The 17391-nt window shown below is 51.3% G+C and overlaps 6 protein-coding genes across 6 annotated transcripts; 3 read left to right on the top strand and 3 right to left on the bottom strand.

Annotated features, from left to right (window-relative positions):
* Window positions 1–765: 765 nt before the first annotated feature.
* TF23 (Trichosetin biosynthesis cluster transcription factor TF23) lies at window positions 766–3186 on the top strand (the record flags this gene model as incomplete). Its single annotated transcript, XM_066152467.1, has 6 exons — window positions 766–817; window positions 1085–1512; window positions 1570–1882; window positions 1938–2358; window positions 2421–2709; window positions 2782–3186. 6 exons carry the CDS (start codon window positions 766–768, stop codon window positions 3184–3186), a joined length of 1908 nt encoding a protein of 635 aa, XP_066008267.1.
* A 1564-nt stretch (window positions 3187–4750) lies between these two features.
* On the top strand, window positions 4751–5758 carry osm1-0 (Fumarate reductase; the record flags this gene model as incomplete). Its single annotated transcript, XM_032037286.1, has 4 exons — window positions 4751–4784; window positions 4856–4924; window positions 4999–5236; window positions 5308–5758. 4 exons carry the CDS (start codon window positions 4751–4753, stop codon window positions 5756–5758), a joined length of 792 nt encoding a protein of 263 aa, XP_031892372.1.
* A 1112-nt stretch (window positions 5759–6870) lies between these two features.
* On the bottom strand, window positions 6871–8288 carry CGGC5_v011036 (Uncharacterized protein; the record flags this gene model as incomplete). The annotated part of the gene is made up of 4 exons (XM_032037275.1): window positions 6871–7826; window positions 7874–8043; window positions 8093–8195; window positions 8249–8288. The coding sequence occupies 4 exons, from the start codon at window positions 8286–8288 to the stop codon at window positions 6871–6873; spliced, it is 1269 nt and encodes a 422-aa protein (XP_031892371.1).
* A 566-nt stretch (window positions 8289–8854) lies between these two features.
* Window positions 8855–9617, bottom strand: FCK1-0 (Bifunctional cytokinin biosynthesis protein; the record flags this gene model as incomplete). The annotated part of the gene is made up of 2 exons (XM_032037263.2): window positions 8855–9399; window positions 9461–9617. The coding sequence occupies 2 exons, from the start codon at window positions 9615–9617 to the stop codon at window positions 8855–8857; spliced, it is 702 nt and encodes a 233-aa protein (XP_031892662.2).
* Window positions 9618–10304: 687 nt separating this feature from the next.
* Window positions 10305–11811, top strand: atnN-2 (Aspercryptin biosynthesis cluster-specific transcription regulator atnN; the record flags this gene model as incomplete). The annotated part of the gene is made up of 2 exons (XM_032037252.1): window positions 10305–10345; window positions 10404–11811. 2 exons carry the CDS (start codon window positions 10305–10307, stop codon window positions 11809–11811), a joined length of 1449 nt encoding a protein of 482 aa, XP_031892663.1.
* A 504-nt stretch (window positions 11812–12315) lies between these two features.
* RTA1-0 (Protein RTA1) lies at window positions 12316–13297 on the bottom strand (the record flags this gene model as incomplete). Its single annotated transcript, XM_032037241.1, has 3 exons — window positions 12316–12779; window positions 12829–13077; window positions 13135–13297. 3 exons carry the CDS (start codon window positions 13295–13297, stop codon window positions 12316–12318), a joined length of 876 nt encoding a protein of 291 aa, XP_031892741.1.
* Window positions 13298–17391: the final 4094 nt, after the last annotated feature.

Raw genomic sequence — 17391 nt, forward strand, 5'->3', positions numbered from 1 at the left:
AGGAATACCGTGAGTGTTCTCAATTGTATAGACTGAAGCTTGTTTGATTTACTGATGCCTTTCAACCTCAGGTCTCTGGGAGGGCTTGGCCGGGCTTTATACGCTTCGTGACCGTGATGCTGAATTTTAGATTTCCAATCCTAAACGACCTCGGGACCGAGTTCCCATCACCTTGACTCACAGACACGCAAGCCACTTCCGAGAAATACATGGCATCATCTCAAAGGGCGCGTCGTCAGTCGACTACTCAAACTTGCACGATGGAACTGGTCCGCCTTACTAGCGCGCTGCTCCGGTCACTGTCAGACGGGGGCACATCGATGCCGAAGCGGATTCCTAAATGCAGCCACCGACGGGCCAACGTCCAATTGTGCCCAGCATTGGAAATCTTACCAGAAAATACCTTGCAGGTCAGCCCTGTAAGCCCTTGCAACGTGAATGTCGGCCAGTCGATTCGGGTTAGATGGTCTGGATGTTTGAGCGAGAATTAGTAATGGGTACCTTCACCGATTCACCCGCCAACATGGGGTCGCTGTGGAGGTGTGGAGGGCCGGCTTCGGCTCGGCGAGCGCTGCCGAAGCCGAAAAAGTGCAAGCCGATGCCGAGACCGACATTTCTTTCTCAAGCCGAACTCATTTGCTGTCTTGCATTCAACGAACAAACATCGCCGAACAAACAAATGGAACACCGAGTTTGAGACGCCGAATCATTCGGAATCGGTTCATAATTATCCAATTAATTTGAAAATTTTATCCTTACAGAAGAATGGAGTCAACGGAGCCGAGACTGTTCCGCAAAAACGGACGGGCTCAGGCTTGTGAGCCATGCCGCAAACGCAAAGTAGCCTGCGACCACACACAACCCATTTGTAACAGATGCAGAAAGTCGAAGAATCCAGAAGCATGCGAATACATTGTCAGCAGCACCCCTGTGGCTCGAGAAAGTCCTAGACCGAATCGATCAAGAGAACATCGGCGAGCAAGAGACACCCGGGGCTCTGTGGCGCCATCGCCCCTGACACTCGCCTTTCCCCCATCATTGCCAGGCCATCCTTCAGGTTCAACAGCGAGAGCTCCGATAACAGTGCCTACACCGACCAGTGCGACGCCTGGGCGGCGGACCGGCTCCGTCTCCGCAAGCCACCCCACAAGCCCCGAGTCCGTGGCCGCGACTCCGAGCGTCCTCGGCATCGGCTACCTAGGCTTCACCTCTTTCTCCGGGATCTACGAGGAGACCCGGCATAATCTGAACCGGCTTCAGTCCTCCGGAACAGCTCCAATCAGTGAAATCGGCACGACCAACTACTGCGGCCTGGAGTGTTCTCCGCCCCTGACGCCACAAGCTCTCGAGACATGCCTCAATATCCTCCGCCACGTGCCGAATCGGGAAGCCGGACTGAAGTTATGGGATAGCCATTCAAGCCCGAGTGACGGCTGGATCCGTCCTGTTGGGCGGCGGATCATGCTCTCTCTCTATGAGACCTTCCCGCGGCACTTCAACAGCGCCACACCAGTGAGCGATAGGGAGATGGAGGCTCTTGCGCGCACCATATGCGCTAATACGGCGAAGCGCATCAACGACGAGGAGGCGGACCCGGAGAAATGGGTCGCTCAGCTTACGGGACCGAACCTGCGATGGGAGTCGCTTGGTGTCGTCTTCGTGTATTGGGAGCTCGCGGCGAGATATCTCGGGCCGTATCGGCCAGACGTGGGAATGCAATTCGAGTCCGTGGACGAGAACACCAAGATAGTGATGAGATACCGATATTGCATAGGTGCATGCATTGAGCTGACAAAGGCTGCTGGTAGTGGAGGAAACACATTACTCCTGTTCATGTCCGTACGTAGAACAGTGATTGAGTCACTATTCTCTGGCGATGCCGGTAAGTAATCTCTCTCATTTTCACCATAAGGCCATACTCACAAAGTACTCTGAAGGATTTGCGTGCTGGCAACTGCACTCCGAGACCGTGGCGCTGACCACGTTTCTCGGCTTCCACGCTGAAGTCGACGTCGAGCCATACGTGCCGACCATCGGCGCCGAGATCAAACGCAAGGTCTTCGCGTACATTTTCTACATGGACAAGGTTCTTGCATCGTTTTCCGGCAGGCCGCCGTTGATGAGCCGCAGATATGCACGCACGCCCCCGCCCCTGGACCTCAAGGATGAGCATCTCCTCTCGGACAAAGCCACACTCGCTCGCCATGTAGCAAACCTTGACGAGAACGGGTGGAACACTGAGGGCGGATTGTATTCCGCGACCTTCATCCGCGCTCGTGTAATGCTTGCTCGCGTTCGAGACGAGTTGTTCGAGATCGCTCTTGGCCATGGCTCAGTGACATCCGTTGAGACTGTTTTGTAAGCGAATGCCCCTCCTCCGATGGTTCACAGACAGGCTGCTGACATTATCACCCCTGTAGAGAAATTAAAGAGAGGCAATTGAGAACCATTGCTGGATTTCCGCCGATTGTCGTATTCAAAGATGAAGACATTCAAGATCGGAAGATTGACGTAGCCATACTCTACATACGACTCATCGTGTACCTGGAGCATCTCCAGAACATGTTCTTCATCGAGAGGCTTCTCGTAAAGCGAGGGCATGACGATGGCGCATTACTAGCCGTCAGCTTCGAGATGGTGTCCAAGACCCTCTTGTTCTGGACAAACATGGACCGCCTGTCCGTGATGAATGGTGATTTCGAGTGGCTCGTACGTACATTGCTTACCCCCTGAACCTCCTATCCACCCAATGGACTCACACAGAGATACTAATACATATAGGTAATGGCATATGCCGCTCCCGGAGGCGGGATCCTCTGTCTTGAGCTACTCAAGCCCACTCTCCACGGGGGCAACCACCCCCAGAACCCCAAGTTGACTCGCTCAAGTATAATCCAGAAACTAAGCCTGCTCGTCGGTTTTCTCGACTGGGTTAGCCCAACCGCGCCGAACGGGGATCTCTGTGCCGACTGCAAGGTAATTATTCAGCACGTCCTCGACCAGGCCCTGAACAACCCGGCCGCCGCAGCTGCAGGCGCGTCTGCCTCCGCAGACGGCGGAGTTGGGCTCCCCGCCGGTTTGGATTCGATGGACTGGGACTTTTCGACACAGCTGGACTTCAATTTCGACCTGCTGGACACCTTTGACTGGTTACGGCCGGACGTGGCTTCGGTCCAGCAAGCTTGATATGGCAAGGGGTGAATTGACGGTGAGGTGGCTGCGGCTGCGGCTCCCGAGAGATGCTTGTTTAGGGGGCCCACCCCATGTACTCTTTCATGATGAGTGCGCCCTTCACAAACGATATCGATGACTCTTAGTATCAAGGAGGTGTCTCCAGGTCTTGTTTAGATGTTTGGTGGACGGATGAGTCAAGCGGCATGCGTCATATGAAGCTAGTGGAATTGGCCGCCCCACCCAGGAATTCACGATGCTTCATCAACTTGCGAGATACCCTTAGTGCTATGCTAAAATAATAAATTTACAATGATTTGCTTTAGATGAATGCTGTATTGATCTATTCAGAAGGCCCCATTATGCGCCGTAAAGGGGGAACAGTGGTTACCTCACTTGATGAGTCCAGAGGAGCAAATAGACAGCAAAAAACATACAACACCGGGCATTCGCCGGTCGTCACCGACCCGACTACTACTCCAGCCCTCATTGACTTATCTATGGGAGAGCGGACGGGATCCCGAGTTTTCCAATGGGTATGGTCGTATGTGCTTGACAACGGTGTCTAGGATCACCATAACCCCAGAGCGTATTGCACTACTGCCAACCCACCCGGTCGTCAGAGTCAACTACTGCCAATGAAACATGTGAAAGCGTACACATTGTTGCTTAAGATGGGATGTGATGGCTTTATCCGGGTGAACAGTCACTTGCGTGGATGGCATCTCAGGGTAGTGGAGTTGACCGCCACACCCCGGGTTCGCGATGCTTCATCAACTTGTGAGACACCTCTGATGTCATACAATGGTTTAGTTAGATGTAATAGCTTTTTTCAGATTCTGAAATTTCCAAATAGGCGCTGCTCAAGGGATTTGGAAACTAAGCTCAGCTTTTCCTCCAGAGTTTTGCCGCTTCAGTCATTGAAGCACCATTCACGAAAGCATCCGTCAATGCCTTCTCTGTTTCCGCTAGAGAAGACATCAATTCAAGTGTTCGCACCACCAACCCCTTAGGCACGCAGACGACCCCGTTCAAGTCACCAACAACCCAGTCTTCCGGTTGAATAATAGTATCTCGGCCATCTTGCGAGATGGCAACCGGCTCATTGATCTGATCATGTTAGTCGCTTGCACAGGTTTCTGCGACATGAATAGAAAAGGGACCGCCTAATTTCCCTGTGTCTGTGAGGTTATGTTTCCTGCGAACGTAACTACTTATGTTATGGACGATAGTGACGATAACAACCACGACGACAACCACGACGACGAAAGTGACGAAGACGATACCGGCAGCGGCGATGATTACGACGACTCAAGTCATAACGACGAATATAGTTGCAACGACAACAACAGTAAAGTAGAGTACGGTATATAACCACAAGAAAAGTAGTAGCTCTAGCACAGGAAAAATAGGCGGTCTCGCAGAAAAGACTCAAGCAGCTAAAGTACAAGAAGAAAAGAGGATGTTCACTTACTTCGCTGACATAAAGGGAACCATGAGGAGGTGTGGGAGCCACATCGCGACCAAAAACCTGCACGTCAGGTAAACGCATCGATCATCATCGCGACAACCTATCACCATGGGCCCAAGAATCATTGTTATTGACGGAGGCCGTAAGTAATCAAGACTTTCCGTTTTCTTATGCAGCTTCTCAAAGACAATGGCTGACGTTTTGATACTGCAGTGGCTGGTCTGAGTGCTGCCCACACGATATACCTTGCCGGGGGGGATGTGGTGGTTCTAGATAAACAAGGTATGGGAGGACCTAACCACCACGTGTCTTCAGTTACGAATGTAGGTTGCTAATATGTCTGGCTTCTTTCGTAGGATTCTGTGGTGGCAACTCGACGAAGGCGACTTCTGGCATAAATGGCGCGCTCACGCGCACCCAAGTTGACCATGATGTCGCAGATAGCGTGAAGCAATTCTACGAGGACACCATGAAGTCAGCCAGAGACGAAGCGCGTCCGGATCTCATCAAAGTCTTGACATATCAGTCAGCAGCCGCTGTGGAGTTGGTACAAGACATTTTTGGCCTAGACCTTAGCTTAGTATCTCGCCTAGGGTAAGTCTTCGACTCCTGCTGTGACAGAAGCAATACTTTCTCGGACGAACGTAGTGCTAATATCAATCTAGTGGCCACTCTCAGCCTCGAACTCATCGTGGACAAGATGCCAAGTTTCCTGGCATGGCCATCACTTATGCTCTGATGCAAAGACTGGAAGAGATTGCCAAACACGAGCCCAGTCGAGTTAACATCATCATGAAGGCCCGGGTCACCGGTCTGAGATGCAACAAGAACCATGTCACGGGTGTCACGTACCTGAAATCTGAACAGAATACGGAATATTTCCTTGAGGGCCCTTTTGTTCTGGCTACTGGTGGATATGCGGCCGATTTCGAGCAGGATTCGCTTCTAAAGGCTCACCGTCCTGATGTCTTCAGTCTGGCTACTACCAATAGTAACCATGCAACCGGCGACGGCCAGAAGATAGTGATAGCCATCAGTGGAATTAGGATCGATATAGACAAAGTCCAAGTTCATCCGACCAGGCTAGTTAACCCAGAAGATCCCCAGGCGAAATAGAAATTTCTTGCTGCCAAGACCTTACGTGGAGAAGGCAGCATACTTTTAAATACTGACAGCGATAGGTTTTATGATAAACTTAGTCACCAAGACTACAGGTCTAGTATGATGTGGAAGACCAAGTTTCCTACACGGCTTGATCTCAACTCTAAGGCGTCTAGCGTTCTCGACTTCCACACTCGTCATTATCCAGGCCGTGGGCTCATGAAGAGGATGTCTAGAAGAGAACTTGCTGCTGAAATCGGATGTTCTTCCGGTCACCTGCAAGAGACGTTCGCGACCTATAACGAGATATCACAGGGCGGGAAGGACCCTTAGGGCAAACGCTTCTTCCACAACATGCCTTTCGATCTCGACGATACGTTTCATATCGCACTCATGGAGCCAGTCCTTCATTTCACAATAGGAGGCGTAGAAATCGATGATAAGTCCCGTGTTTTAAACGAGGACAAACAGCCATTCAATGGTATCTTTGCATGTGGAGAGGTAGCTGGTGGAGTGCATGGCGCGAACGGCCTGGGAGGCTCCTCTTTGTTGGGATGTGTAGTGTATGGTCGGGTCGCCGGCGACTCCGCGAGCAACTACCTGTTTCAACAGACGCTCCAAGGACCTTCAGCTCAACCTATTCAAAGACTCGGAAAGATCTCCCTTCATTTGGACCCTTCGATCCCTGGCAGGTTGTCAGTTGAGTGGGCGGACTCTTCAAGTTCAGACATGCTGAAAGCGCCAGGCGGAAAACCACCTGGCCTCGCCAACTTCGGCACCGCCAGTCTGCCGAACTTGCCCGTTTCGAAGCGGTTCTCGATACCCGACAAGCAATTTTCCATAGAAGAGGTCTCGAAACATAATACTAAAGAGGATGTTTGGGTAGTTGAAAAAGGGGCAGTCACGGATCTTTCAGATTAGCTCGATGACCATCCAGGGGGACCTCAGGCTATTCTGAACTTCATGGGACGGAACGCAACCGAAGAGTTCGAGGTGCTACACGATGATGAGGTTATCCCGAAGTACGCGCCGACACAGGTCACTGGGAGGGTGAAAGGAGTTACACCTTCCTTGGAATTCTAGCCAGCATGCGAACAGCAACGAGATACATTCATTCCACACGGCGGTTAAGCTGAGCCAAAGATGCTGTCCATCAAGACCTTACCAAACAAACCCTTTCCCGGAGACTGAACAATCCTGTGAATCCGATTTCCTTTGCCAGCTGCAAACCAACCGCCGTTGTCTTCCAACATTTCGTCCATGACCAAGCCGTCAGGGTTGTCCGCCTTTGGCATCGTCTTTCTGAACCTTCTGCGATCCACCACGTGCATCCCACGTGTCCACTGACCGGAGGCTTCTACGCGGATGTCCTCAGGTATGGGCGTAGACTTCCAGCGTGTGTCTTCTTTAGTAAGAATGTACCAGATGGTCATGGGATCATGCAGTTGAAGACCAGCATCGGAGGTGCTGTTTGGCCCCTTCATTGAGTCGATCTTGTCGAAAGTTTTGGACATGAAGTGCTCGGTCCACTGCGCCAAGGGGCTCCCGCTCGCCAATAGAGGTGTGATTCTCTCTGTGAAGTGCCGTCTGAAGAGGCGGTGCGGGGTCGTGATGTCCAAAGGAAACAAAGTCAGCTTGAGCTTGCCTTTCACATCCTTCGGGTATGGAGGAAGCGAAGCTGCGAGCGGCATCGTGGATTTGGGAGAAGGCGATGTCAGGGCGAAGACTCGGGCCGTTGCAGCTGGATCTGCATAAGTATTGAACTCAGCCATCGGTGTGATATTGCCTGGCAAGTCAATTGCCCCTCCCATAACGACAACTTCCTTGACGCGAAAGAAAGTGTCTACATCTTCGGCGGCCGCCAGCGCTAGATTGGTCAACGGTCCAATGGCAGCGATTGTGATGGAGTTAGGAGGGCTCTCGCGCAACAAGCGGAGAATCTCTTTGTAGGCGGGCTCTCTGGATGGGATGAACAGCGAAGATGAGAAGCTCTGCTGATCTCCGTGGAAGGCGGCGTCCCAATTCTCCCCTGGAGTGAAATGGGGATGCTCGGTATGAACACCATGAAGACCATCAGCGCCATCTGTAAGTTGTTCAGCAGTTGTTCGGTACTCTAACTTCATTACTCACGGAAATGGTCTGCAGCAAGCTCGTCTTCCTCAAGCGGATGCGTTGCACCGACTGCGACGAACGGCTTGAACGCCTTGAGCGCATCAAAACCCAAGTGCGTGCCGTTGGCCTCCCGCCATGCCATCTCCTTCTCGAGAACGTGGAAGAGAGCGACGACATTGCGAAGGCAACTGTTTGGTTAGCAAAAGCCGAGCGATTGGTATCAGAATGATAACTCACCTGGTGACAGGAACGTTGCCGTAAGTGACGGACAACAAGACCACCTCCAGATCCTCTGGAGATGACGAAAGTGCTTGAAGAATGGCCAGCACGTCGTCGACACCTATCAAGAAGAGACTCAGAACTCTGATCACAGCATTCAGAATGTTCACTAACCCGGGTCTGTGTCAATGATGATGCGGTTCCTTGGAGCCATGTTCGCAGTGTCAAGGCTTGGTGGAAGTTATAGAGATGGACGGTCGGTGTGGCACAAAAGGGAGAGCCCGGAAAGTTCGACTTAAGTACGAATTCCTGGTTAGGGCTTCATCAGGCGGAAAACCAATGGTAAGCCTCCGCAGGCATAGCCTAGCTCCCGGACACTCATTACGGGATTATTGTCATGACGCCGCAGGCGGGGATGGCAGCGGCACTACATTGGCTTTATCCCTCCTCACAGCCCTTGCTGGTGGGCCTATTCTTGGTATCCATGGAACCGGAGATCTTCTCCAAGGACGCACAGCTGCAGTTCACTAAGAACCCCGCCCTCCAAGGAATCGAAGAGATCAAGCAAAGCTTTGTGCCCGCCATCGGTACTCTCTTGTACATGAAGCATGTGCCTATGAACTTTGTAAAGTTGGATCTGAGTTCTGAATGTACCTTCTGAATCCTCGAGATTGGAGGTCACAGTCCTCTCGGCGAAGTTTGCACATTTGAGTAGGGAGTTTCTATTGTGTCTATGATACTCAGGATAGCCACAGCCGAGAGTTCTCATCTAGGATCAACTCAGATTCGACTCCAATCAAGTTGCAATATGGATGTTGGAACTCGGTAATGTAGGAGTGCGTCAATGGCGTCCTCGGGCGTCTGCACCGTCACGATAATAGCGGAATTGTTTGGGCGTATGAACTGCTCCTCTACAGCCTGTTTAACCCACTTCAAAATTCCATCGAAGAATCCATCGATATTCAGAAGACAAACACCCCGCGAGTGAATACCCAACTGAACCCATGTGGCAGCTTCAAGAATTTCCTCAATAGTCCCGTATCCTCCCGAGAGCGCAATGAAGCCGGATCCTGGACCACCCTCAAAAACTTCCTCGGCCATCATACGCTTACGTGTATGCATGTCTTTCACAACTGTGGTGCGGCCATATGTCATCTTGTCCGGGATGGGCATCTTATTCTCGGCACACATGCTGCGGTAGCTATCGTCGCGCTCGAACTTGACCAGGGGCTCGGGGATGATGCCATGGACTGCTTCCGGTCCGGAAATGGACACGAGGGTCTTGGCCAACTCGCCCATGAGTCCGACTGTGCCACCTCCGTAGACTAGATCAGTCTCGTAAGCATTTCGATGATGTATTTTTGAGACTGAGCGCCTCTTTCTTACCCAGATCAAAGTTTTTGACAGCCATCAACTGAGCGAGCTTGCGAGCGGCTTCCATATGCTTTGGGCTATAACCCGTAGACGAGCCGCAGTATACACATATTTTCGTTCGTTTGGGGGTATCATGGTTGAGGCGATTCTCTACGCTAGCGACTGACATCTTGCTTGCTCCCCAGTAAACCACTGATGTAGAAGGAAGAGAGGAAGAAAGTAGGTGAGTGAGTGGTCACCGAGGAAAGATAAATGAAAAATGAGGATATCGGGATGTGGAAGAAGCAACAGCGGCCTCTTAATAGTAGACGGATGAGTTCGGGCCAGGAGACTCTCAGAAAGCTGGGGCTTACCCATAGCAGAGCGAGCCCTAAGTGCCTAGTTCTGATCAAATTCAACTGTGATGTCCCGTAGCCCACCCTGGAGTGGCGCACAGGGCCACCTCACGAGAGGCGTAGTCGCACATGTTGATGCGATGTCATTGCATCAGACTCGTGATCCCTGTCGGGTGGTGTGGGGGAGGAGCAGTTCCACGATCCTGGATACCGTTGTTTAAAGAGATGAACCAATCGTAAGGCGACAATTGCGAGCCAGCCAATGAGAAGTAAGCGGGAGAATCTTGACTCGCCCATGACTCTCTGGGTTAGCACAGGGGCATTTCCGCCGAACTTACCAAGTGAAGGGGGAGAACTTCGTGTCTCTTTTTCTTTTCACTCCTGAATTTGACGGAGACTTTTCGTTGGTCTACTATGATCCCGAAAACGCCACCCGTCATGTCACTTTTAGCATCAGTGATTTGTGTCGATGTACAGTCATGAATACAGGCCGAAATCGATCGAGAAAGCCAACAGCCAGGATGTCAATATCTCGGGTCAAGTCTGGCTGCAAGACCTGCAAGTAAGTCCCCCTCGGAAGGGCTCATAAAACGCCGGACCGTGACTTAAATGTCTCACAGGATCCGAAGAGTCAAATGTGATGAGAACAGGCCTGCTTGCCAAAGATGCTTGTCTACGGGCAGAACCTGCGATGGGTACGGCATTTGGGGCGGCGGAGGCGGGCGCCCTTTGCTTGCATCCAGTCACGCAGCACATCCCTTGGCACAACCATCCTCAATCTCGCGTCATAATACACGTGCTGGTGCCTTGAGCCTCAGTCATGACGAGCACAGGCAATTTGAGTGGTTCGCTCGCCGTACCACCGGCAAGCTACCCGGGGTCTTCACATGTGCTCTGTTCTGGGAAACCCTGGTGCTTCAGGCGAGCTCAACGGAGCCAGCGGTATTATATGCTGTGCTAGCGCTCGGTGCCGCCCACAGGATGGAGATTGCGAATGCGTGTTGCTGCAAAATCGAATCGGAGGACTCCGAGTTATCCAATATCACTACCCAAAAGCGGTTGGCCTTGCAGTACTACAACAAGGCGATTGGTCTGCTTCGACCTCAATTATGCAACAGACGCCCGGAATCCGTGCGCATTTCTCTTGTTGTTTGCATCATATTCATCTATTTAGAATTCATGCAGGAGCGTTATGAAGATGGTTACGTTCATTTCCGGCACGGCCTTCAACTTTTGGACCTTCTCACTCCAGGTCTTTCGAGCGGGTCGAGGCCATTTCGAGACTGTGCCGATGAGTCTCTCGCCGAAACCCTCGCTTGGCTCGATATCCAGACAACTCTCCTCAAAACAAACTCTTCCCAGGGTCACTACTCTCGAAAACTTCCCTCTTGGCATGATACCGAAGTGCCCACTGCTTTTCGAGATATCCTTCATGCCCGTCAGAGCATGGATAGACTTTTATTTCGATCTTACGCACTAGAAGAAGAGAGTCGACAAAGTAGCTGCCATTCAGCTACAACTTTCGACCTGCTCGGTAGTCAGAAACGTCTTAGGAATGACCTCGCATTCTGGTCAAAGACCTTCGGTGCCTACACCAAGAAAATGTGGCCTTTTATTGGGGATCAAGACAAAGTTGCCTACAGCTACCTACCGGTGTATCACGAGATGGCGTTCATCATTGTCGAAACCAGTCTCTATCCAACGGACGAATCGATCTTCGACCGCTACACAGACAACTTTGTCTTCATTTTGTCGGCGATAAAAGATATCCTGGAGGCCATGTTACCCGTACCACTAGCTCATGAGGCATCGAAGCACTGCACTCAGCGGTTCAGCTACTCTGCTCAAATGGGTCTGATCCCGCCGCTTTATTACACAGCCATGAAGTGTCGAGTACCAATTCTCAGGAGACAGGCCGTTGAACTTGTCACCACAGGACTCCATGAGGAAGGCATTTGGGACACGTCCTTGTCGGCACAGATGGCCAGAGAAGTGATCTCGTTGGAAGAAAAGGGCTTATGTGGATAGGACGAGTAGCTACGATGATGACGCTTACGTTAATAGTGTATAAGGATGATCTCGTAGAGCTGTAACAGTTTGAAAAACTTCAACGGTTGACCGGGTGAACACTTAATAATTCGCAAGTTTATATTAAGTCTTGATATCCGGGCGGATACTTCTGGCTAACCGGGCGGTAAGTCAAATGGTTTATTTTATACTAATAACTTACTATCCCTGCCGTCCCTGTTTGCCCTGTTGTTCCGGTCGTCCAGGTCGTCCCCGTTCCTATCGTCGCTATTGTTTCCGGTTTTATCCTTGTTATCGTCAATGCCTACCACCCGCCCGGGTAGCTCGGAATATCCGCTTGGATAGTAAAACTCTTTATATTACCAACATCTACAATACCAACACATCTCTATCGGCGATCAACAGTTATCTGTCCAAGGGAAATATGAATCTCAAAGTCCGTAAGGAAACTCATCAGTCATGCAGCGTTGAGTTTTGTCATGATATCCGAGCCTCTTCCGGTGTTCACACGCCTTGGTGATGAGCCCTGTGATTCAACTGCTCGGAAATTTCAGAAAGCCTCAGGTCGTCCACGTCTTTATCAACAGAAGACGACACAACGCGACCGGGAAACCACACATTAAAGGCCCCCGAGCACAAGAACATAAGAGCAGTGTCTAGGCAGTAGAGGTACACCTCATTGCTTTGCAGCGTACCTGTCTGCCCCTCTGCAAACTCGGCAACCCTGAAGATGGATCGGACGAGAATGAGCAAGGAGGTGAAGTAAAGCACCAATATGTATTCCTTCCAGGGCCTAACCCCTGCAAGACTGAGCGTCGTCGGTTGTCGCAGGATGCGGTAGTGGAAGACGGAAATCGACGCCATGAAGCATGCGAAGAAGAGGATTTGGATGCCGAGGCCAACGAGGATCATGTCCTGGCCGCGATCGATCCCGCTTTTGTCGTCTGCGCCGGAAAGAATGCCTCCTCCTATGACAAGTCAGAAAGAAGTGTCTATCGCGGATAACAGAAGACTGACCTATACACTGAAAAGCGAAAGAGAGCACATCCCCGAACACGAAGATTTTAGTCAACCATCTCACGGGGATGAAGGACAGATGCTCGGCATGGAGAGAGCTGATGATGCGACCCAGCAGCATGTAGATTGAGGCAGCATACAGTGCTGGGGCGAGTAGCGGCCCAAGGGTTTGGATGATGAAGGGTATCTGCGACCAGTCCGGAGTCTCGGCTGCGTTGACTGCTCGGGCTGAGTACCCGACGACCTGAACTGTGGAAAAGTCAGCCAAACAATCTCTGCAACACAATGACGAAGATGAATTCGTACAGATGGAGCCCACGACGAATGGGATGAAATACCATATTCTTGCACGGATGGTTTGGAAGACATGGAGGACGCTGCTGATACCGAATAAGGCGGCGAATGTGATCGCAGCAGCGAGCGAGGGGTCATAATGATACTTTGAAGGAGGCTTCTGCGTTTCTGACATTTTGATTGCCGTCCTTGTTGGTCTTACTGTTCTCTTTGTCTTAATATTGATTGTTGATTGCTGGCTGAATAGCTAGTTTGGCAACATACTTCAGCGGGGATACTGGGAGCAAAGCATCGTTTATACTCCACTGTGGGATTAGACTTAAATTGTGAGCCTGGACCTTTTCAAGATCCTTACTGAGTCTACTATGCCAAATTGCAGAAATATGCTTGAAGTTGATGGTAGGACGGTGCTCGGGACTTTCTTTCCTCTTTGACACGCCTCGGTGCTTATGCACAGCCCGAGCCGGCGCCAAATCATGAACACGAGAAAATGCGCAGTCAAGCCGCGCGCATGTATGTAAAATCCTTGAGCTGTCGTCTTTTATTGAATGCTCCCGGACTCTGATGTGGCTTGGAGATGACGAATATCTGGCTTGTCGTCGCATGAGAATCTGCAACCCAGCAACGTTGAGCCCCCCTGCCTGAACATCCTGTCCACGAACCCATGATCAGCTGAAAGACAACTTGGATGACAGCCACAGTCAATTTTAGCTACAATGAAGTCAATCTATCCGTTCGGCCCCTGAGTGGTCGTCTTGGCCTGATAAAGTTGCGCGGGGAACAACACGTCCCCCCGGAAACAGGGGTCTCGCGGTGTTGCAAAGCTGTTCTTGTCTACAGAGACAACGTAGTGGAACTGCAGAGCCATGATGCCTGCCATCATGATACTGGTCCCGATCCTCCAGATTCGGACCCGAAAAGAAGGGTCTGGATCGTGAGTTGACTGCGCGACCTGCTCAAAACCCCGAAAGAAAGAGGACCGGGGAAAGGCCCTGCGGCGGATGAGTCCGGACCACTACGAACTTGAGCTCACAACTCCGCCAGGTTTCATACTTTGAGTTAACGTTATTCATGCCCGGTTTGTATGATTATTCAGCTGTTATCAAGAACCAAAGCGGACCGCCAATATCTGCGGGTCGGAAAATCTGGACCAGTCCCTTGGGACCACGCTTGATATAGGGCATTGCCCTACATGTAAGAAGCATGTAGGAAGGAGGATTTAGGCCTGTGTTGCTAGCTTGGATAGAATCACTGCAATCAAACTTGAATGTTTCAACTGTCCTTAACTTCCCTACATCATAATGTCGGGAATCTTGATCCTGTCCATAATTCTCGGCGGCGGTGCTGCGGAGATGTTCAGACCAGACGATCACTCAACCTATTCCAACAGAAGACTACCACTAGATTGGGTCTCTCTGACAAGTCACTCACTTACATTATAAACAAGACTCGTGTCCCATCCCTGTAGAACCTCTCCTCGGACCAAAACCACCAGCTCCTACTGGACCAGCCCCTTTCTAACAACCACCTCGGGCTCCCAATACCTCGCCCCATCTCACGTTCTGGGCAATGTCTGCACGTCTTCTCTTCTGGCACTGGAGTCTCTCGAATACTGGAACAATCTCCAATACGCCACCCCTCAAGCACCTCCCTCGCCGCCGCCCCTGAATTCACAGTCTCAGTCAGCACCTGCGGCGTGGGATCCACGGCAAGCGACTTGATCTCCAGCCCATCTCTCGATGTCTACCGCTTCGTAACAATCACAGTTGGCGAGGAGTCGCAGTTTGTGATCAAATTCAACATGGAAGCCGGCGGCGATGCCTGTGGCCCGTGGACCTCGGCCAAGCCCAACATCACTTACCCTCAGAATTGGACACTCAACTTCGGGAACAGCGACGTGCTAGAGGTCCAGTCGTTGCGAGGTGATCAGGAGATATGTGTTTCAAGATAGCTTAGTGACACGGCTTACGCGGGACATGTCAATGTGTCTGGGAGCTTCTTGGGCCAGAAGAATGGGTTTGGTGTCGTGGAGATGATCAAGCTTTACAGAGTCACCTGCCCACGGCATCTCGTTGTGCAGACAGCCGGCGACAGCACTCTTTCTTGTGCCGCGGCAAAGCTCTCTCATATTCAAGGACCAACATTGCTCCCCCTTTCGTATCAATATACAGAGCTTGAATGCCATATGTTCGCACATGTACAGATTCCCCTCTCTTCACCAAGCTAGTATTATTCAAACTTGATGTCCTCGGAGATAAAGAATGAAGAACTGACATATAACCGAGTCAGAAACGCTTCCCAGAACTAGACGGCCCTGAATCAGATGACCGGGAGTACAAGCCGTGGTCAGTAGGGAGCTTTCTATTTCAAGTTGTTGGACCTGGAAAAGGTAAAGTTCCCTCAACGTTTGCATCTTTGGATCTTCTCCAGGAAAATTCCGGAGTTTTCTCCAAAAGCGAGGCTTCCGAACATAGCATCTGAGCCGAAGCCATTGACTCGATGTTGATTCAAACCAGCAACGATATTAAACAAGCACACAGACTCATACAATACGTCCAAGAGACTTTGATCCTACATATTCTGCACACAGACATGCAATGTCGATCTCACGATGGGACGACAGCCGCACAGGCTATCTGGACGGCATTGAAGGCCGTCACGCACCGTCCGAGCGAGATCGCATGGCATGCCGCAACGCTAGAAGAGATGAGACCGAAAAAGGTTACCCACAACGTCTACCTGAACTAACAAATGCTCCTCAGAGATTGCTCCCACGTTTGGGACGTCATAGTAAGGCACAGGTGGACGTGGTCCTGTCCCAGACAGTAGCAACCATTTTTCTGACACAATAGTGACATGAGGGTAATGATACCAGGGAACTGTGCTGTTGTCACTAATCTACCACTCACTCGGACTGGTATAACTTCCAACTCCGTCCTTCCCAAGACGGGAATCGAAAAGCTTGTGTTACCAGCTGCTCTCAACATGGTTAGACGACAACACCGGAGGCAGTCAAGCGACGACTCGGCGCGTTCATCTTCAACGATTCGACCACATTTTTCCGGCTCAAACCCTGCGCAGCTCCTATAATCTCCTAGCGAGACGTAGCCCGGCCTGCGGTGATCCTCCTGGGTATGTGCCGCTCGGACAAATATCAGACCATCGGAGACAAGTCACCACCACTCTCAACTCAGGAGACAACACACCTTGACGGTCCGGAATGTTGAAATTCCCCGGCTCTGCTGAGAATATTCCATCGTACTCTGAGGATGCGTCCACCGACAGGTTAATGATAGGCATGCAACATGAAGACACCAATGCGGTCCTTCCACGGTTCAGAGATGATGAGCTGCAGCCCTGGAGCTGCGATCATTGCTCAACAACCAAGCAAGTCCCCCCTCGCTACCCAACTTGCAGCCCAGCGGCAAAGCCTGTGGCCTAGGAGGTTAGAGGCTATCGACATCTCGCCATCAGGGGCGATATAAGCAGGCAGGCGAGGCCAAGCAACACACCCGCATAACCACCATGCTCGAGACGCTACGACAACCAATCAAGTCCATTTCGCAATGAGCCGGATCACTGACATGCCGTGCTATTAGCGTGCTTATCGCGACAGAAGGATGGGAAATGGGAGGCAAAATGGCAGATTGTTCGAGCTGGTACTCGCTTTGTATGTCCCGGAGCGAGCAAGAAGTACGGAATATGGGGGCTGAAAAAAACGGCCGGTACCCGTACAGGGTTGCCATTGCATACGTTCGGGCATGACCCCAGGGATTGGTTCTCGCGTAGCGGCTGCTCGCCAACCGGTATTGCGACGTCGAAACACGATACCCCGTCCAGAGCAAGGTACCCGGCCGTCCGCCCGGAGAATTTGGGCCGTCCTGGTCGGATCTAAACCATCTCATTGGAAACCATAGATTCGAAGATGACGCTTCCTCCTCTGAACCAACCGCAATGATCGTTTGGATCTTGCCGGCCCTACCAAGCCCCAGACTTTCGCTATTTGCCACGGCAGCTTAATCAGTCAGGAAAGGAAATCAAATCGTCGGTGGAAGTTAGAGTTAAGCTCAGTTCTCGCCAGTGAACGTCGGCTGAGCCGTGATGCAGGAAAGCAGGCGCTGGTTTTTTTTCTTTTCTTTTTTTTTTTTTTTTCTCTTCCTAACCGGCCGAACCTCATCCCCACATTAACGAGCCGAAGCAGGGATGCCATGCGCCATTCGGTGGCTTGTTGAATGGTTCCGCGCGGAATGGACGACTCTTGTGCAATTT

The sequence above is a fragment of the Colletotrichum fructicola genome, assembly GCF_000319635.2.
Source record: "Colletotrichum fructicola Nara gc5 chromosome Unknown KSG_Nara_v1_contig06, whole genome shotgun sequence".
NCBI lineage: Eukaryota > Fungi > Ascomycota > Sordariomycetes > Glomerellales > Glomerellaceae > Colletotrichum > Colletotrichum fructicola.